Below are 21,711 nucleotides of genomic sequence, written 5' to 3' on the forward strand. Positions count from 1 at the left end.
TGCCCTGTCACTTCAAATTTTTTCTAAAAAAGATCTGAGAACCAAGAAATTGAATTGGTGTGGCATAAAGACAGTTTACTTGTTATTCAAAACAAAACCAAAGAACAAAGCATAGATAGAATACAATAGATCCAATCCCTTATACTTAATGTTAATGATGTTTTGATGTTGTTTCCCAGTGGAAGCCTCCCCCGAGGTTAGACATGCCCCCATCTACAGTAGAGCATGGCTACCAGAGTGTACAGAGAGACATACAGAAGGAGAGGGAACAGTGTGTACTGCAAGAACTCTTCTTCTCCAAGTCTAGGTAAGGATCTACTTCGCTGAATTTCCTTTTGGTGTATTACTTATTACGTAGTCTTGAAATTGAAAATAGTTTGTGGGACAATAGAGTCAATTCCGCGTCACCGAGTGGGTTGTTATTGTCATTATTTAGAAATGTTTTGAATTCTTTGTAATTGTTTGTCTAAGAAATTTCATAATTTGGAAATATTTTGAACATCTTGTCAATATTCTAAATAATTCCCTGGTTTTCTAAAACGTTTGAAATATTCCTGATGTGGATTATGACATTTCCAATAGTTTCTAACTATTTCTAACAGCACTCTACCATTTTTTACCATTATTTCGAATTATTTCTAACATTTTGTAAATAGGTCAGTGGGATGGGAAGGAAGTAATTCACACATCCCTGTGGAGTACAGGATAGACTGCCTGGGTGTCAGGCATTGATGCCTTACAACAAAAGAGCCACCAGTGTCCAGCAGTGAAATCTAAAAATATACAGAGGAAGACAGAAGAGTAGGATTAGCACCTACTTTTATGGGGGCAATTACCCACATCTACCATTTGGTTATTTGTTTGAAATAGTTCTAAATATTTCGAATTGTGAAAGAAACACATGGGTAGTTTAAATTTATTCTAAAGAAAGAGATCTTTGTACAGTCACATTCAAAATGTTTCAGAAATATATAAATGAATTCAAATATATTCAAATTTTCATTTTCAAATTTTTGAAAAATTTAGAACTTTTGTTACTGGGGTATTCTTTTCTTCTAAATAATTCAAACGTATTAGAAACATGGAGAAAAAACCCACTCGGTGACGCGGAATGGACTCTACGCCATAGACAGTTTAGTCATTTCTTCAGACTTCATGACCACTCAGATTTCATAATGAAGGCAATTTGTTTTCCAAACTTTTTCTTTACTCGCATGCTTGCTTCAGTTTTGGGGTTCTCAGAGGATGTCATCCATTTAATCAAATCAACATGGCATTATTCGCACCACCCCCACTGTAAGTGGACTCGTCAACATCCTGTCAGATTTCAGACGACGTCGACATTTGTTTCGCCGCCCGCCATTTTTGTCTTCGTCAGAAGGACTATGAAATTGTCTCGCCGGAGTGTGGGGAACTGCGGATTTTGCAATATAACTCTAGAAGGCATGATTCGACGTCCATGATTTTTGGCAGGCAGATTGCCGCTGTTAAGGCCGATGTCAACTACAAGTTTTGGCTTCGTGGGGGGTCCGTGCGTCACGTTAGTGCACCTTTTGTGTTTGTGGCTTGTTAGCAAGATAGCTCAAGTATTTGTAAAATGTTGATTATAATTCTTGGTGTGGTGCTTACTATTGTCGGGACCAAGGTTAAGTTCGTTACTGAGCTTCGTGGGGGGTTTCGTTGTGACTACAGGGGGCATTTTGTTAATTTTTCTTGTGAGCAGGATAACTTTTGTATGTGTGGATGGAAGTTAATGAAATTTGATAGGCATATTACTGTCGTGGTCTCCAAGATTGAGTTCAAAGATGAGAGTCGTGGAGGTCGTTATGTCCCCGTAATAGGACCTTATGTGTTTAGAAATCCCCACCTACATCTGCTTGGAGACAGCCGACAGCTGGATATAGCGGGGAACCCCATAATGGGATAGGATCAAATGACGTTACATTGAGGGATTGTACTATAACTTCAGCAGGGGGAGGATAGGTTGGACATATGTCAGGTTATTTTCTACGGCCACACCAAGTAATTGCTATTGATGACGTCCACTGGAGACCTTAAATCTAATTACCTTAGATTTAAGGCAAGCGCGCAATAAAAACACGAAGGGCCGAAAAACGAGATGCCTAGATTTGGAATATACTAACTGTAGAAGTACAAATGTTAGGACACAAAGAACACAAGAAACAAGTCTTCTATTTGTCATAAAGACAAATTAACAAAACAGCAGTAGTCACCCTGTTCTGATTCTTTCCTTTATAACATCTTCTCTTATTATATTTTGCGGCGCTGTCGTGACACTTTCAACACAGTAAGAATTTCTTGAACGTTTTTTTTCCAGTAACAGTCCAAACTCAAATAACGTAGGGGGGGGGGGGCTAACACGGGTGACGACGCATCTGTATAATCTGCGGCAAACCGTTTCAGGGTGTTCTGTACCATAAGAATAGTACATACAGAGATTCTTTTGTTCTTTAGACCAAATTGATTATTAAAAAGATTGAAGAATACGATGTACCTCTGACGAAGACATGAGATCTCCGACCTCTAGTTAAAACGTGTTTAGAACTAAAAAGAGTTTTAAAAGGTTTAAAACTTAACTTTGCTCCACAATGGGCAACGCGGTGTCTGAATTTTTCCTTGAAGAACTGACTGAGGCCGGTTTAGACTCGGTTTTTGGGTCCTTGAATCGAGGAAAGACGCAAAGGAGCCGTGAACAACCAGCGGCTAGCGGACGGGAAGATGGGCGGGAAGCTACCGACGTGTGCCCCGGGGTGACAGGCGATATCGTTCCCCGTGAGGCCGGAAAAAAGTTCAGTGACAAGGTAGGATCCGTACCTGCGACCTCCTGTACCGCTACGCCACACGACCCCACCCGAGTGCTCGAATTTCTTTCTTCAAGGCCACATAAGGCCACAGCATGTAAATTGTATGGATGGCATCCTCTGCAGACTCCAAATCTAATGCGAGCGCAGGTATATACTGGGACCCGAATATGAGGGCTTGCACGACGTGAGGTTACTCAACTTACGTCAGGTTGCACGCGTGCCGATACTCATTTCCGCGATTGTTTGCACGCGTGTTGTTCCTCAGGCTGTGCTGAGTTCGCACGCGTGTATGTCCTCGCGCTGCGCTGACCTTGCACGCCCGTGGAATTCCTCACAACAAACCGAGTAAACACCCATCTTGTGGGCGCAAAAGTGGAGGGCAGAACGCCGTAATGCCGGACCGAGCCTGACTAACTACCGTTGCGTGCATTTCCTCGAGGCGTCCCAAATTTACCCGCATGTGTATTTCCTCACTAAGAGCCGGGTAGACACGCATTTTTGGGCGCGTTGTGCTAATATTTCGCCGCACGTACATCATCGTCGGACGATAATTTTCCGAGTATCGGCACGCGTGCAAACCGACGTAAGTTGAGTAACCACACGTCGTGCAAAACCTCGTTTCGGGTACCCAAAATATAGCTCGCGAGCGGGCAAAAAAAAACAAGGCGGGCCGAAAAAACAAGGTTCCTACATTATAAAATTTTGACTCAATCATTGGATGAATGGCTTTTATTCGGTGGGAACATCATATATCCACCCTCTGGCATGGCAACAGACATCTTTGTCCATTTTCGGCATGTTGACCACTGTCAGAAGGCAACAAAATTTCTTGTTGTTTTTTTCCCAAATCAGGCGAAAATTAATGCGCACGCCGATGTCATCCATAAAAATTACTTGCTGTGGCCTAAATTTGCAGGTGTAAGAAACAGGAGGAGCCAGTAAAAACCCTTTTGGTTCCGGGCCGGGGTTCGAACCCACAACCTCCCGGGCCCCAGTCAGACACTCTAACCGCTCGGCCGAAAAGGTCTAGTCGGCCGGGTCAGTTGGTAGCGCCTAGTAACCCCCCACTGTTAGTTACACGGGCAAAACCTGTAATTGTAAAAACAGATAAATACAGTTGGTTCAACAGAAGTGAAAAAAATGTTGGTTGACAAATATCTAAATGAGTTAATTCTCCTCTCATTAGGAGGTGGAGTTCAACTGATATGATTCGTGCAAATGAGGATATTATTTGCATAATCAATGAGAAACGTGACTTCCCAGTCATAAACATCATTTGGCAAAGGTATGAATTCGTAGCCTCTACCAGGCTTGAGGGCGCGGCTGGAAATAGTAAAAGTTTGCAAACTGTAAACTGGATGGCTAAAACTCCCTTGGCGTGTTATCTCTCTATTTGGCCAATTTCTACTATTTCCAGCTGCGCCCTCAAGCCTGGTAGAGGCTAATGAATTTGTGGAACTCTTAGGTTAAGAAATGTTTGCGTGCTATGGCTAGTTTTGAAGTCCCCATTCATGCACGATCTTCATACATTATTAAACAAGTGGAATGTAGTGTTCTATTGTGCTGAAGAACTCATCACAGAAATTGTCTCATTTCTCTACTCTATGCTAATCATGCAGACTTGTATCATCTGACAAAAGAGGGCTAATACTTTAAACCTCTCATGCATTGGGGCGGCAAAATGATTGCAGGGGGATATGTGTGTGTGCGAAAATGGACATTTTCTTGCAGTTGACTAACTGCAGAATGACATACAGATTTAGATAAGAATCATACACAAACTACTGACTTGAGAAATTTCCAATCATTCCTGATCAGCCCAACTATGATTATTTACAGTCAATACTAAAGGCCACACCAATTTAATTTCTTGGTTAACGGATTCGCCCGCTTCCTTTTTTTCTGCTTTTTTTCCTGATTTGCAAAAAAAGAAATCAACTGCAAAATGCCCTCATATTTTGCTCATATTTTACCCTGAACAGTTGAAAAAGTCCTTTTCTTCCTAGTTACCTCCATGAAATGTGTCATGGAGGTTATATTTTCAGTTGCGTTTATCTGTCCGTCCGTCTGTCCGTCTGTCCGTCTGTTGGTCAACAAGATAACTCAAGAATGCCTGGACGGATTGGTTTCATACTTGGTGTGTTGGTAGGGTGTGACGAAAACTGAAAATGATTAGATTTTGGGCCCCCTAGTGGCTTCCCTTGGTACTGCAGCGCAACTTCCGGTTTTGATATCTCGCGATCTGGACATGCTAGGGTCATGAAATTTGTCCTTTGTCTTGTCCTCGGGAAGAAGTCACGTGAGTTTGGTCTACCTAGCCGCTTGTTCTGGAACTGCAGGGTGGTTTCTTTGAAAATCTTCGAGAGATAATAACTGAACAACCGTTTGATGGATCATCATGATTTTTGGTATGTAGGTAGCTTAAGTGATGCTTGACATAATCAAAATATAATTATGCAAATCAGGATCTAATTTGCATAATTATTGAGGAAATTCTATAAATCAGCTGTATTTCATATTAGGGCTATAAAACTCTGTAGACATATGTTAGTGAGAACGACAAGATCATTGGCAGATATCGATTATGTAAAGGAAGACCTAATTTGCATAATAAATGGCAAATTGGTACAATTTTATGGTGGTAACTGCTGGGAATTTAATACTTGCCATAATTGGAAGTTCAGTGAAGGTGAACATCACTAAACATAATTTATGTCAATCAGGACCTCATTTGCATAATTTATGAGGAAACGCTAGAATAGCCTTATTTCTTAAGATAACCCTGTCATTTGGTGGAAAGTATGATCAATTGATAAAATATATGCAAATGGCCTCATATGATTTGAATATATGCGGTGAAAAATGTAAGCCAATTACAGGTGGTCATCACCATGCGTAAGATTTATGAAAACAATACACATGTCATGGAGGTATGAGATCATCGAACTCTAGTTGTTACTGTGTTAGTTATTCGATCTTTAAATGCAGTGGTATCATTAAAAGTTCAAAATTCATTGTTTGAATTTTGAACTAGCCTGGTGTGTTGACTTCATGGCTCCTATCATACCATTTTGGGCCATAATAGGATGCCTAGGCCTGTTTTTATTTTTATTTTTTTTTCGCCCGCCCGCTCCATTATTTTTCTTGAAAAATATGTTAACCAAGAAATTAGATTGGTGTGGCCTAACTAAGTTATCCATGAGTTTGAACAGTTTGGTTGTTTTATTTGCTATTAGTTGCTGATAGTTGAAATACAGTACAGGCTAACACACTACACTCATCACACAGGCATTTGCAGATTATACTGAGCTCTCTAGCTATAATTGCATACCTTAATATCATCGGCATTTAAGGCTTGCAAAACGTGAGTTACTTTGTGATGGCACATGATGGTGCGAATGACGCATTTCTTGAATTATTAATTCGCCAGATATTCCTCTTAATTCCTTCTTTATCCTGTTGGTAACGCAAAGGCAATCGTCATTTCGTTCCCAGCCGTGGCGCTCCTCGCTCCTCCTGCATGGCGTAACCACCAGCTTCAGGAGGTCTCCGTGTGACGATGCTGTGCCAAAGACAGGCGGCTCAAGTCTGGCTGCTGCTTCTAGCAGGTGAGAACTTACAGGACTCTCTCTTCAGCATCCTCCTTTAGTTTGATTCTGTGCCAAGATAAGAAAAAGTGAAAATATTGTAACCTGGGGGTGCAGAGTGGCTGCTGCTATCTCCTCTCCAAGATATTGTAACCTGGGGGTGCAGAGTGTAGTATGTATGTATGTATGTAAGTCCCATAACCGTGAGCAGTCGTACTGAGTAGGGGCATCATGACAGCCAGCAGCATGTCTGGACTTGCCATGATGTTTCTGTAGGCTTGGCGGCGCCTATCTCCTCTCCAAGATTTTGGCTGGTAGTGGTACAGACGGGGTTCGCCAGGCCTCCGTCCGGGTAAATGATGTAAATCACCATGTGGCTTATAGTTATACAAAATGGAGGTCGCCAGGCCTTCGTCTGGGTGATTTGAAGTGAATCACCAACTCCATACAGTAGTGTAAAATTTGTACCATCACACGCTGGGGCAATTGCCCCAACTCTTTTTCGAAAGGTGTGGTGGGATCTTTAACGTGCTCGAGGTGTGGCTGCACCTCAAACACGGGACCTCCAGTTTACGTCCTATCCGAGGGACGTCCATACCCAGAGCTAGGTACTCATTTACACCTGAGTGAAGTGAGGAAAGTCGCGTAAAGTGCCTTTCCCAAGTGCTCAAGATTCTTCAGAATGTGGGGTTCGAACCCACGACCTCTGGGGTGTGAGCCGAACGCTACCGACTGCGCTACATAACCCCACTTAAGTGGGTCTGAGTGTAGACTCCTGCTGACTCCCACTGAGTGTAGACTGACCCCCTGTAATTTTTGTTGCACACGTCAAGTTCTCGTGTTTCAACCCACCTTGACGGTTGGCTAGATGAGATGTAAAAAGGAGCGGTCCAAACTGGACAGACATCCTACCCAGCTGTAGCTTCTACCCTACTCTTAAAGGGGCATACATGTATTTCAAATGGTTTTACCTCAATTTTGTGGATGTTCTGTGGCACTTGTTACAACCTGATGAAAATTTTCATATTTTAAGCATCAAGCCAAGGGCTACAGAATGGTTTAAACTTTAGTTTTTTCATCAGAAACAGAAATTTTTGGGGTGCATCATATAAGATAAGATAAGTAGAATGTGAGCGAAAGCTAAATTATATTTTATTTCTAAAGAAAAGTACTATAACAATGATTCTATCATTTTTCTGACTCTTAGATGTTAAGAATATGCTGTATACTACTATACATACAATGTATGATAAACCCCCAAAATTTTTGTACACCCAATTTTTTAGGTTGGGTGCACCATTCCTGAAAATGAATTTCGAGCCTTGAATAATTATACATTGTATTATATTTTTAGTAATATCTCGGCTTGTTTAAAGCTGTGTACCCGGGTATAGTACTGCAAAGTGGAGTAGCAAATTTATGTGCCTTGTCGTCCTGAACATGTAGTTTTTGTATGATTTTATGTGAGTTTATGCAGTTGGGTTTAGCGATATATTTTGGGGGATTTTCTTGGCGTGCGCTGTGAGCCATGGTGGGCGTTACGTGCGCATGCTTGATTGTGCCGCTATTTCATCGTAAATCATGTGGAATATTCTTCCGCTATCTAGTGCTGAGAACAGTTACAATATAATCTAACTTGTATATTATTTTGAAACCCACATAACATATATGGAGTTGTGAATATTTGTCAACCATTGGTCAAGTCCATGTTAGTAGGAAACGAGTCCCACTCCATTGGTTGTATCAATAAAGAAGTGAATTCAAAGTAAAAAAAAAAATGTAGGTGTAGAGCAGAGCATGACAACATATAATTGAGTTTTGATCATATTTGCAACTATGGCCACTTAGTCTGATGGAATTTTGCAGTTTCTAAAGAGATTTGGATGTGGGGCATATTAAGTATTAATGAAGTTATACTATCGTGTGTGTGCTCAGAACGATATTCCTTTTCATGGCACAAAAGGCTTTTTAATAACGTTACCTTTCCCCTCTGATGGCTGTGAGTCAGCAAATTCCAGAATCCAAGCATCAAATTTGTACATGTGTCTGTTACAGCAGAAAGGAGCATGTTGTTAAGTGATTCCTTCTGAAAAACAAGATTTCTTTATTTCTTAGAAATGCAAGTTAATAGGCCACAGCAAGTAAATTTTAAGGATGACATCCTCCCCAGTCACTCCAAATCTAATGCGATAGGGCAAAAAAAAAAACAAGGCGGGTCAAAAAATAAGATAGCTATATTTTCAAAGTTTGACATCACAAAGTTTTACCTATATATAATTACATATAATATAGTGTATAAGTTTACTGCCTACTATTAATTACAACATCCATTTGTCACTGAAGCAACTTTGAAAAACATTGCACAAATGGTTGAAGAGATTCATCAGTCACGTATAGTACAAGTTCAGTAAGATAATTCTTTCAATCAGTGACTAAGGTGTACTAGTCTTCGAAAATTCGGAGGTATGTACCTTAGGATTTGATAGTCACTGAATGAAAGAATTATCTTACTGAAATTGCACTTGTCAAATGGTTTTGATTCAAACTTGGGAACATCACAAATTCACAGCCACCATCACACAGGGTATTAAGTACTTCATGTACATGTACTGCATCAAAGTAAAAGACAAAACAAGTCAGAGCCTTGTCTAATGTCTTCTCTCTTCATATACAATGTATATGTATCTGCCATTCACATTCTGGCATGCCAACAGACATCTTAGCCCATTTTTGGTGTGTTGACCACTGTCAGAAGGCAACAAAATTACTTGTTTTTTTTCAAAAATCAGGCAAAAATTCATGTGTGCGCTGATGTTACTGGTATCCATAAAGATTACTTGCTGTGGCTTGCTGAGGAACTTTCAACTACAGCAGATTAACTTTCATTCTAGTACATCTAACATTAGCTACTTGAAAGTACCAGGGAGTGTGTCATTTTATTTGTTTGCAATTACAGTAACCTCCCACTGCAAACTAGTTACGTACACCAGGAGCCAACAGGTGCCTGTATTTCTGTTGAAATGTACTTTTGCTTGCTACGGATTATTCAACTGCAACCTCAACGATACAGCAAAATCTTTGATTTTCACAGTGCTGTGCATGACAATCTGTCTCAAACAAGAATTCCGAGACTTTGTACATGTTACCTCTATGCATGTGTAACGTATTAATTTTACAGCTTTTGGAAATGTTTGTGTTTGTGTACATGTACCTTTATGTACATGTATTTAAAGCTTTTGTAAATGTGTTTCATGGATTTTCCACATTGACTATGAAAATAAGGTTATAATTTTGATTTCTGCTTTTTTCAACTCAAATAACATAATACGTTTACTTGGGTTGAGAATTAGTTGTGATGTAAATGTCCTATCCTTTGGCAAGGTTTTATTTCAACCTGTTGTTAATCAACGCAAAAGAACTCCACATTAATAAAATATATCTTAGAGATGCTAAGATTTAGCTAACTACACATTTACTAATAATGAAGATGTTTTCTGAGAAAATACCATCTACTTAGGCCACACCAATTTAATTTCTTGGTTAACAGATTTGCCTGCTTAATTTTTTTCTGATTTGCAAATAAAAATAAAAATCAACTGCAAAATGCTCATATTTTGCCCTGGACAGTTGAAAACAGTACTTTTCATCCTAGTTGTTATGTTATTCCATCTTTCAATGCAATGGTATCATTAAAAGTTCAAAATTCATTGTTTAGATTTTGAACCAGCCTGGTGTGTTGACGTTATCGTACCATTTTGGGCCATAATAGGATGCCTAGGCCTGTTTTTATTTTTATTTTTTTTCGCCTGCCCGCTCCATTATTTTTCTAGAAAAACCCGTTAACCAAGAAATTAGATTGGTGTGGCCTATAGCTAATGATACCAATGATGTGCCCAAGGTGGCCCTGGTCACTCATGGTGACCAATCAATGATCAGGGATTTTCTGTCCATCTACAGTAGCCTGGCTTGTTGCTGCTGTCTTTGGCACCGAGCCGTCGTGTCCAACCGGTACATCCAGTGGCGTGTGTACCTGCCAGCTAGGCGAGAGGTCAAATCACACCGCTTGTTCCATCTGCACGTGTAAGGCTGTCGGAGAAACGGATATAAACTGTGTGCCTCCAGGTCAGTATTGTTAGATTTATTTATTTCATCATATTTTCATAAGACGGCTGGGTAGCCCCATTCAGCTTGCATTAGCTGTTTTCCAAGGGGGCCCAGCAAAATTACACAAGACATTGTTACATACAGTAAGACAAGAGTGGACAACATAACAGTAAACATAAAAGTCTGATGCGTCAAAACAGTCATAGTCCTATACTCAAAGTCCTAGCTGTTCAAAGGTAAAAAAAAACACGAAAATCAGGAATGGCGGTCAGAGGTCAGGTTTCATATGACATATGTTTCAAGCCTGCTTTGAACTGAGATAGTGTAGATACATGTCTTAGGTCTGCTGGAAGTGTGTTGAAGTGTGTCGTGCCTCGGAAAGCAAATGTGCGTTGACCAGCTGTAGTTGTGTTATTCTAGGTTTGTGCAGTAGTGAGGTCTGTCTGGTGTTGTAGTTGTGTAGTCGGTGGTTATGTACAAATGTGGCATCCAAGTATGTTGGGACAAGCCCGTTGATACAATTAAAAACCATGACACAAATGTGGTCCTTTCTCCATTGAGTCAGATCTAGATATTTCCAGTTGAGTCTGGTGTGCAGGTCCTGGACACTGGATCTTTGTTGCATCCGTAGGACGACCCTGGCAGCTCTATTTTGGAGGACTTGTAGTTGCCGCTGTTTGGTGGTGCTACAGTTATCCCACACAGTGTCACAATAATCAAACAGTGGTAGAATCAAAGAGTGTATAACATGCTAGCAATGTTGACATTTAAGCAGAACCTAAGGCGCCTCAACAAACCTATTCTTTGGGAGACTTTAGAACATACCATATAGATGAAATTTCTCCAACTTTTGTAGAGTGGGACTCGTTGCCAAGTACAGTTGGGACACGTTGCCAAGTACAGTTGGGGCATCCTTAAAGGATTTCTAGATAGGGCAATGTTAATTTGATAACATGGATGACAATCATCTTCTGGGAACCCCAGCATGCAAATAAAAGTTTGGCAAAAAAAGTTGCCTTCAATATGAAATCTAGTGGTACACGTGTACATGTATTTGTTCCTGAAGGTGCGACAATAAACTAAACACAGTACAAAAAGGTATCAGAATAGCCTCTTCACTTTTGTTTCTTCACATTATCTTCTTTCCTTTGGAATTGATTTTGTATTCTATAATTATATTAGTATTGTTTTCCAATATTTTTTTTGCAATTTATGGCAAATATTTGCCTATTTTGCAGGTGCTTTGTACAATTTACATTATGGTCAAAGGCTTATTTTGGAACTGGACAAACATTCATGCACATGTGGATTTCATTCATTTAATCCAATCCACATGGCCTAGGTCTGAAAAATGCTTGTGCAGATACAAAGTTGTTAGATGCCTACTTCAGCACCAAGGACAGACCTAACAATGTTGTAACAATATTCAAAATGAATGTTAGAGGGTGGGGGGAATCATAATTGTGGGACTTTTATTTTGAATATTGTTACATGTGGGACATGTTGGGTCTGTCCTTGGTGCTGAAGCGAGCATCTAATGAAGTTTGTACATTTTGTAGCATTTTTATGAGTCAGCTTGCAGATCATAGAAAACCACTGGAAAAAGTTAATATCTTTAGTTGGTATAAGTGTTAGGTGTGATAGGTTGCTCAGCCATATAAGAAGATCAGGGCTCAAAATCAAAGATGGTCCAAAGGCCACTGACCACTAAAATTTAGGCTGGGACAACTAAAAAGACACTTTGCGACATTTTGGGGACAATACAAAAATAATCAACATCAGAATGTCAGCCCTTCTTTTGTTTATCAGGCACACGTCCTGTATCCAGAAAGGAATCCCTGAATTTCCTGTCTACTCTGCAATTATAGTGCACCTGGGAGTGAACATAAGCAAAATAAAATTGACTTCAATTTGAAGTCATACAATACTTCCAAAAACAACATAGGATGGGACAGTTCACCCTCACTTTGGGACAATTGAAATTTATTTTTTGGGACAGTGCTGGCTGCTGGGACAATAGGAAGAACATGTACAGTTAATTTTGAGGCCTGAAGGTGTGTTTATACTGGTGAGAAATTTCCTTTTAGCCAGCCTAATGATCTAAAATGTCAAAGTAGTGAAAGCTTGTTTGTAACTGAAGAAATTAGCTATACTCTGGGGTAATTGTATGGAACAATTTACCATTATTTCACCGTACACTCTCACGCGTCAAACAAATGTACAAACAAGACTGTCTGCCAATTGTACATTTATGTGCCAATCCCTCCCTTCAGTTATCATTTATTTGACTTCGTATATTGATTTGTTTCAATATTCTAGTTTAGACAATTTTAGTCTTCTGTTATCCTAAGTTCCTGATTATCATTAACTTACATTTTAATTTGCTTCAATCTGATTGTACATATTATTAAGTTTCTTCATTCAGCACTAACTTTATTTGTAATTATTATTATTTTTATATGTTTTGGGCTTGGTCTCCGGATCCAGGGCACATTGAAAACTGCCCTCTGGGGTGATATGTTGTTTCAAAGAACGTGCCATGAAATTTCCATACAGTACCTAATTAGAACTGATTGAACATCTGATGCTGTGTGTTAGAACATTGAAAATAGAATTGTTATGTTTACCAGAGGAAAACATATTGTTTTTACTCAGTTTCTTCCTCCTCTTCTGTTCCAAACACTAACCTCTGACCTGACCAATGACATGATTTGTTGACGTCTGTCACTATGGTGACTGGTGTTGGGTTACATAATGTTGCAATTTTATGGTCTGCTCTACTCCTGTCACCATATACTTGTAGTACATGTATGTGAATGTGTTTTGAGTAAAAATTAACAGGGCAGACCATGTCTGAAGGTAAACATTATGCATTTGCTTTGCAAATATTACTAGTAACATTTGTTTTTTGTGTTTAGTGGATGGTTTCTGGTCATCATGGTCAGAGTTTAGCAGTTGCAGTGTGAGCTGTGGGATTGGACTCCAGACCAGGTACCGAACCTGTGACAACCCCCTGCCAAGTAACAATGGTGCCATGTGTGAGGGACCACTTTCAGATACAATCTTCTGTAACAGTGGAGTCATCTGTCCTGGTAGGCTTTTATGTCTGAAATAATTCTTTATTCATGACCTGAACTGAACTGAACTGATGATTCAGTGAGTCTGTATGCTACTTTTAGTAGACATTCAGAAGTTATATTGGAGGATAATTTTAAGGTATATATAAAAAAATTAAAACATCCAGGGGTATTTGCCAATTTACATGTCCCAGTCATTTGGATCCATTCACCAACCATACTTACATCTATGGTATGAAGTGAACATAGTGTTCATCACATGCACTAGTAGACATGGTGCACTAAAGCTTATTACAGTGTACAAAATACTTTTTTGAACCAGGTTGCCCTACTGCAAAAATTAGGTTTCCCATCAGAATTTTAGGTTGCCCCACCTATAAGTTACTTTACCTATATATATAGCTATAAGTTACTACTTTGAAATTCCTCAAATTATGTTACATACATAAGCCTTTGACAATATTTTTAACAGCCTTTAGTTAACTGATACTATAGGTTGCCCCAAGTAAAATTTGGTTGCCCAGGGCAAATATTGTCAAAGGCTTATGTATGTAACATTACTTTATTTGAGGAAAGTAGTAACTTATAGGTGGGGTAACCTAAAATTCTGATGGGCAGCCTAATTTTTGCCGTAGCTTGCCCACTGGGCAACCTGGTTAAAAAAACTATTTTGTACACTGTACATGCTGGTGAACTGTAGACACAGCTGTGGTGTGTGTACTACACAATTTCTCACAGGTAATACTTTAATTTGAAATTATGCACACACATGCATACACAATAAAACAAAAACACAAGCAAACAGACATGCAGGCACGCTGAAGAAAATCAGAATCAAAGTGCTGTCTCCCATGTGCTCTAGGTTTGATTGACTGTACCTTTGAGACGGACCTCTGCAGGTGGACTCAGAACACACAGGATAACTTTAACTGGACAAGGCACTGGGGAGCAACAAGCTCCCTTCTCACTGGGCCTTCTTTTGACCACACAGTAGGGGGTAGGTGCTTTTTGTATTTGCAGCAACTATTTACATATATAACAGGTGGTTTGGAAGACTTGTCTTTAAACTGATGAACATGCTTCAGGCCTCGAAACTAACTTTTTCCCCTATTGTCCCAGAATTGTCTCTCCCAAAAGTAATTTCCAACTGTCCCAAAGTGAAGATGGACTGTCCCAACCTGGTTTTCATGAATTGATTCTTTATAACAACTGTGGAGCTTTGTCAGAGTGCAGTTACTGTATTGTCGTGTGAGCCAATTGACAATGAAATAAACTGAAAACCAACTTGACAGTTTACAGGGATCTCCCCCAGAAATCCAGAACAGGGTGGAAGAGGGTGCACCTACCATTTATTTGTTTTCCGTGACAATATCGCCGTGCATATTAAAATAGGAGAAACACCATCATGAATATCCCTTAATTGCAGGTTCATTGTACGGTTACTAGTTTGCGACCGGGGCTTAACTTGACAACGTTTAACGCTATATTTTAGGGCTGGTCTGTAGTACTAGTCCAAGAACAACACTGAGTTCCATGCATTAATTGTGCCGTTTCAGACTGTTTCATGGGAAATGGCGCCACCTACCGAGGACATGTGAACACTACAGATGATGGTCTGGTGTGTCAGCGCTGGGAGGACCAAACTCCGCATGAGCATGAGTTCCTGGTACGGGTTCTTCACCCTAAGGGAGTGAAATATTGTTTGTCCGTCTATCTGTCTGTATCTTTGTGTCTCTGCCTGTCAGTGTTTTCGAAATGATAAAACACATAATACACATCATTTTACCAACCTCTAGCCAACTTCTGTGCTGCTATAATTTCTTTTGTCTGTGGTCGGACCTAAAAGGTTGCAAAGCGGCATATAAGGAGGTGAAGTCTGCCATCTCTGATTGCATTTTTAATGAATTCTGTAGCTCCACTTTATGCTCTGTGTCCAAAGCCCAATGATTCCAACATCTGTAATGCCATGATATGCCAGGACACCAATTTCGTCCAACAGGTGAAAACAGTCAAATGGATTTTTGTTAACTTTAAAGGACAAAGCCAATCATTTGAAGAAGATAGTGGGGTAATGTGGCACAGTCGGTAACCCTGCCCATGTCACAGATCTTGTGCCCTTGGGAAAGGCACTTAACACAACTTTCCTCACTTCACTCAGGTGGAAATGGGTACCTAGCTTCGGTTAGGGACGTCCCTCGGATAGGACGTTAAATGGAGCTCCCGTGTTTGGGAGAGCCACACCCCATGCACGTTAAAGAACCTACCGCACTTATCGAAAAGAGTAGGGGACCTTCCCGGTGTGAGTGGTTCAAAACCTTACAGTCCGGTCTTACGCAGCTTGTACATGTACGCACATGTCCAAAACTAGTGTGTTACACCTAAAGGCGGTTTTACACAGATATTACTGTAACAAAAATATCCCTCGTTGGTTTAGGACCTCAGCATTGGCGGCCTGTCTGAGAACTACTGCCGTAACCCTGACGATGAGAAGAGACCGTGGTGCTACACCCTGGACCCTAGCGTCCGCTGGCAGTACTGCCCCGTCAAACCCTGTGGTACGTCAGACAGTTATTACAGCCATAGTGCGATGACAAAATGAGAAAATACTTGTTTGCGACATCGACACCCCATTGTAAGCCCCGGATAGCTGGGTTGCGCACCTGATAAACGCATGAAGGCCTTCATCAGAATGTCTGCCCTAGGGCAGACATTCTGATGTTGATTATTTTTTTTATTGCCCCCAAATTGTCCCAAAATGATTTTTCAGGTGTCCCGGATTAACTTTTAGTGGCCAGTGGCCATCAGGACACCATTAGTTTTGAGCCCTGATGCTTACTAGTACATCAATTGTCATCTACAAAATGTACATGTATTGTATACTTAACCCAATGGGTATATATGTGACTGTACAATAATTGTGTCTTCATTCATTCATTCCTGATTGATGATTGATTGATGACTGGTTTATTGATTAAAACATTATGCATCCTGGAGGCTGAATTGCATGTAATAAATTCATTACATTCCGTGCCGACCATTACATTCCTTCAATATGATTATCAGTAGAAAAATGAGAAAAGTGATATCATTCTGTATTTAACTGTCAGGATTATAAGGTTAAGAATAACAGTTACTGTAATGTCAATATTCCTCATCAGACCAAACTGGCTACTACATCTACATCAAGACCTCCAGCGTTCAAATGTCTGACAAGGCTAGACTGAGACTGTACAGTCCCACAGTCTACCCCACATCATCTACAATGTGTCTGCGGTTCTGGTACCACATGTACGGTAGGAACATCAACAGGCTGAACGTGTACATCCAGACAGGCTCAGCTCTACCAACTGTCCCAACCTTCCAGAGGATAGGCCCACAGGGAGACCGGTGGATACAGGCTGAAGTAGACGTGTACAGCGCTAGTCCTTACCAGGTGTGGTTAGATAAACTTTGATATCTGTGGCAGAACATTATATTTATCATTCTTTAATGAGGTGGGACCGTAGGAGACTTTTGCACCTAAAGTTTGAGAAAGATCTGGATTCACGTCCAGATCTGAGCACCTTCTGATTATGTTCACCTTTGCAGAAGCAAACCATTGTTTTTGCTTGGTTTCTTCTTCTTTTCCAAGCAAAGTCAATGACCAGGACCAGATGTCTGTCACCTTCTGGTGCTGTAGCAGACTGTTGGGTTACATTATGTAGCAGGACAGATCTGGAGGGGCTGTTTGCCATATACATGAACATGAACATGAATGTGTTTGCATAAGAATAAACAGAGTAGTACTTTGTTGGCTAGTGAAGGTAAACATTATGTATTTGCTTTGCAAATGTTACCCTTCTAATTTGAATCGTTGGTTTATATTCTGACTGTACCTTCCTCTCTCCCACCTTCAGGTTGTGATGGAGGGTGTCCGTGGTAAAAACGTTGCCGGAGACATTGCTCTGGATGATATCACCATGTCTACAGGCCCTTGTAGCACAGGTACCTTAATCAACAAAAATCTGTTAGCTTAGATATGCAAGTCCTGGAGCACTTTAGTCTATATACACACAAACAAACAAACAAACAATGCATGTGTGCACACACACACACACACACACACACACACACACACACACACACACATACACACGCACACACACACACAAGCACACACGCAAACACGCATACACATAACTTAACCAAGTCTATTATTCTCTATGGCATTCTCATTCTGATGAATGATACTGGATGCTATCTGGAATTGTCTGAATCTTAATGAGAATTTATCCAGGTGCCAGATTTATTTTGTATCTATTTTCCTATCTTCAAGGTGCAGTTATGTGCAGCCATACTCCTTGCAACGTGACCTGTACCAGGGCCGACAACCATGGTTACTACTGCACCTGCACTGCCGACTGGGATGGAGAGATCTGTAATGAATATGTGGCATTGACGTTGAAAGACAACATTGACGAGTGTGTGAGCAGCCCCTGCAGAAATGGTGCCGTGTGCTTAGATCGACTCAACGGGTACCTGTGCCAGTGCCCTCCTGGTTATGAAGGCCTTCATTGTGAAACAGGTGTGTGTGTGTGTCAGATTTTTTCTGCTGCTTAGGCCATAGTAATAATCAGGGCTCGAAATACTGGGTGCATGTGCACCTAAATTTGGAGCTGTGCACCCAATTTTTTTCTGTGGGTGCACCCAAATATTTTTGTAGGTTTTTGTGTGTAAAGATGTTGAATGTATAGTAGCATACAGCATATTCTTAACATGTAAGAAATGTAAGAAAATTTAGTAAGAAATATAACATGTAAGAAATGTAAGAAAATGAAACTTTAAATGTAAGAAAAATAAAAAAAAATCATTGTTATAAGTAGTACTTTTCTTTACAAATGAAACATAAGTAGTTTTTGCTGACATAGTTGATCTTTTATGGTGCACTTAAAAAAATTTTTTTGTGCAACCAATTTTTAGGTTGGGTTCACCAGTGCACCTATTCGCAAAAACGAATTTCGAGCCCTGACAATCTAATTCAGTACCAGGGAGGGAGGGATGGGCACATTATGTGAGTGCCATTCAGTACCAAGAATGGAGGGAGAGTTATTGTGAATGTCATTCAGCACCAGAGACAGGGGTGGCAGTGTTAGTGTGAATGTCATTCAGTACCAAGGACGGGAATGGCAGTGTAAGTGTGAATGTCATTCAGTACCAAGGACGGGAATGGCAGTGTTAGTGTGAATGTCATTCAGCACCAAGGACGGGAATGGCAGTGTTAGTGTGATTGTCATTCAGCACCAAGGACAGGGATGACAGTGTTAGTGTGAATGTCATTCAGTACCAGGGACAGGGATGGCAGTGTTAGTGTGATTGTCATTCAGTACCAGGGACAGGGATGGCAGTGCTAGTGTGATTGTCATTCAGTACCAGGGACAGGGATGGCAGTGTTTGTGTGATTGTCATTCAGCACCAGGGACAGGGATGGCAGTGTTTGTGTGAATGTCATTCAGTACCAAGGACAGGGATGACAGTGTTAGTGTGAATGTCATTCAGCACCAGGGACAGGAATGGCAGTGTTAGTGTGAATGTCATTCAGCACCAAGGACAGGAATGGCAGTGTTAGTGTGAATGTCATTCAGCACCAGGGGAAGGGATGGCAGTGTTAGTGTGAATGTCATTCAGCACCAGAGACAGGGATGGCAGTGTTAGTGTGAATGTCATTCAGTACCAGAGACAGGGATGGCAGTGTTAATGTGAATGACATTCAGCACCAGGGACAGGGATGGTAGTGTTAGTGTGAATGTCATTCAGTATCAGGAACAGGGATGGCAGTGTTAGTGTGAATGTCATTCTGCACCAGGGACAGGGATGGCAGTGTTAGTGTGAATGTCATTCAGCACCAGGGACAGGGATGGCAGTGTTAGTGTGAATGTCATTCAGTACCAGGGACAAGGATGGCAGTGTTAGTGCGATTGTCATTCAGTACCAGATACAGGATGGCAGTGTTAGTGTGGATGTCATCCAATATTAGGGACAGCCAGGGATGGTAGTGTTAGTTAGTTTCTCATTTAGCATTTTTTTAACAACTTTAATGAAAATGAATTCTATTTCATATTCCAGGTTATTCTGATGTAAGAGTGTCCCCCTGCTCTACCCAGTTCTCAGGCTGCACCTTGCTGGATCCACCTGTTTCAACTTCAGTTCCAAACTGTGATATTCAGACAGGAATCACAGAAGGGATCCACAGGTACAGATTTAACTCCGCCCTAACTCAGTTTTGTATAGAAATTTTCTGACATTTGTCCTTCTAGCATCTTCTTTGTGAGGCTTTTCATTCCAGATTAAATCTGAACTGCATTTAGGATTTTTATGTACTGGATATGTTTTCTGAAAGATTTTAATCACAACTCAAAGATTATACTCACAACTCTTGTACTTCCATCCTCCTTTATGTTACTTTTTATGATATAACTTCACCTTAATGGAATAGATTTTTTTGGCTTGTCTGTGTGTGTCTATGTGTGTGTGCCTGTGTGTATTTCTGCAATACCAGCTCACACAATGCAGCATTGCAAAGCAGTTTCCTGGCTGCATATTTTTGTACCAATGGTTGGGTCAAAAAGCAGCTTGGGCAGTAAGGTGAAATCTGCCATCTCTGATTGCCTTGTTTGATGTATGTTTCAGGCTAACAGAACCCTTTACGGTGTCTCGTATGGCAGACTTTGTCCTACACGGTGAAGCCAGGCTGGTGTCGTGTGTAGACATGTCTGTCACGGGATTTTCCTGGACAATCTTCCAACCAACCACAGCTCCAAACCCTGTGAATACGTTTGCCCCCGTTTATGGCCTCTGGAACCTGGTCACAAACAAAGAACATCTGACAGTTCCCAAACTGACATTGCTGCCAGGAACTTACATGGTTCAGGTAAGGGCAAACTCAAGCATGTTTTTCGTTTAGGCATTGTAACAAATTGTATATTCATCCAGGGCCCGAAATACTGTAAGTCTCTTTAGATTCGCGGGGCCTAAAGTTCGCGGTTTCGGGAAAATGGACAATCCGCGGTATTTTTAGATTCGCGATTTCTCCTTGGCTATTTTTCAAAGAAAAATTTGTAAAGTGTATATTTAAAATAATAAAAGTTCGTGTTCCGGCATTTATCTCCGCGGCGCAAAAATGTGTTTCGTGCACCGCGCGAGACTGCCGGTGGTAAAGCTGACGATCGATCTGACGCACGTGTAAACAATTTTCTTTGTTCGGAAATAAGCGCTAAAATGCTATTTTCTACGACTACACATCGATACTCTAGTTAAGAAATGCATAATCGAAAGAATATATATATTACTAAGCAAATTTATGCCGTCTTCGGCGAGATTTTGAACCCGGAAGTATGCAAAGGTCACATTCGGCTTTGTAGGCCCACGGCGCGGTGAGCGTTTCTATCCAGCAAAACAAGAAGAAGAAAAAAACGCCCGCAAAGCAGGGCGAAAAAGATAACCAACTAACATTTCCCAGGTACCAGCCGTTATATTTTTCATAAAAATACTTGTAGATATGCCCGATGTTCCCGCAATTTTCAAGCGCGCGGGCGCGCATGGCCGCGCTCTGCACGCATAGATTTTTTTCGGCGGTACACGGTTGACACGGCCAGTGCCGCAGTATCGCGATTCGGTGTCTCATAATATTATAATTTTTTGACATCAGTATAACTTAAAAAAATTTTGGTACTCAACATTTGCTAAGAATAAAGTTGATTTGCAGTGATTTGTGAATCGCGTGTGTTTGTGTTTCGCTTACCGTCGTGAATGCATGTGGGGAGGGGGGCGCACTTACGCAAAACATATTCGCGGGGAAATAGATTCGCGGTACAAAGGTCCCCGCGAATGCCGCGAATCTAAATATACCGCGGAAATTTGTAGACTTACAGTAGTTCATTTTTCCAAACACCAAAGGTGTTTCATTACCACATATTTTCATCACTGGTTTTCCTGGTCTTTCATATTTGAAGAAACATGTTCTGTCTAAACATTACATTTTTATAGGCATAAACTTTTGTGGTTTTGGAAAGTTATTGCTAATAAATCTTATCATGACATGCATTCGTGGTTTGAAGCAAAGTTTATTGAGTAGGATGTGAC

At 40.7% G+C, this 21,711-nt stretch overlaps 2 protein-coding genes across 2 annotated transcripts in view; both read left to right on the forward strand.

Annotated features, from left to right (window-relative positions):
- Nucleotides 1-179: 179 nt before the first annotated feature.
- On the forward strand, nucleotides 180-17,496 carry LOC109478177 (hepatocyte growth factor-like; the record flags this gene model as incomplete). The annotated part of the gene is made up of 6 exons (XM_019779643.1): nucleotides 180-307; nucleotides 14,493-14,590; nucleotides 15,150-15,259; nucleotides 16,028-16,148; nucleotides 16,752-17,031; nucleotides 17,490-17,496. Coding segments are annotated over 6 exons (744 nt in total), but the record flags the coding sequence as incomplete, so codon positions are not given.
- LOC109478179 (polycystic kidney disease protein 1-like 2) overlaps nucleotides 17,489-21,711 on the forward strand; it is a 47,148-nt gene continuing 42,925 nt past the window's right edge. The window contains 4 exon segments of the mRNA XM_019779644.1: nucleotides 17,489-17,577; nucleotides 17,909-18,157; nucleotides 19,696-19,822; nucleotides 20,260-20,500. Of these exon segments, the coding sequence (XP_019635203.1) occupies nucleotides 17,496-17,577; nucleotides 17,909-18,157; nucleotides 19,696-19,822; nucleotides 20,260-20,500 (699 nt within the window). The 5' untranslated portion in view covers nucleotides 17,489-17,495.

This window comes from Branchiostoma belcheri, unplaced genomic scaffold, assembly GCF_001625305.1.
Source record: "Branchiostoma belcheri isolate BF01 breed outbred unplaced genomic scaffold, Haploidv18h27 scaffold420, whole genome shotgun sequence".
Classification (NCBI taxonomy): Eukaryota; Metazoa; Chordata; class Leptocardii; order Amphioxiformes; family Branchiostomatidae; genus Branchiostoma; species Branchiostoma belcheri.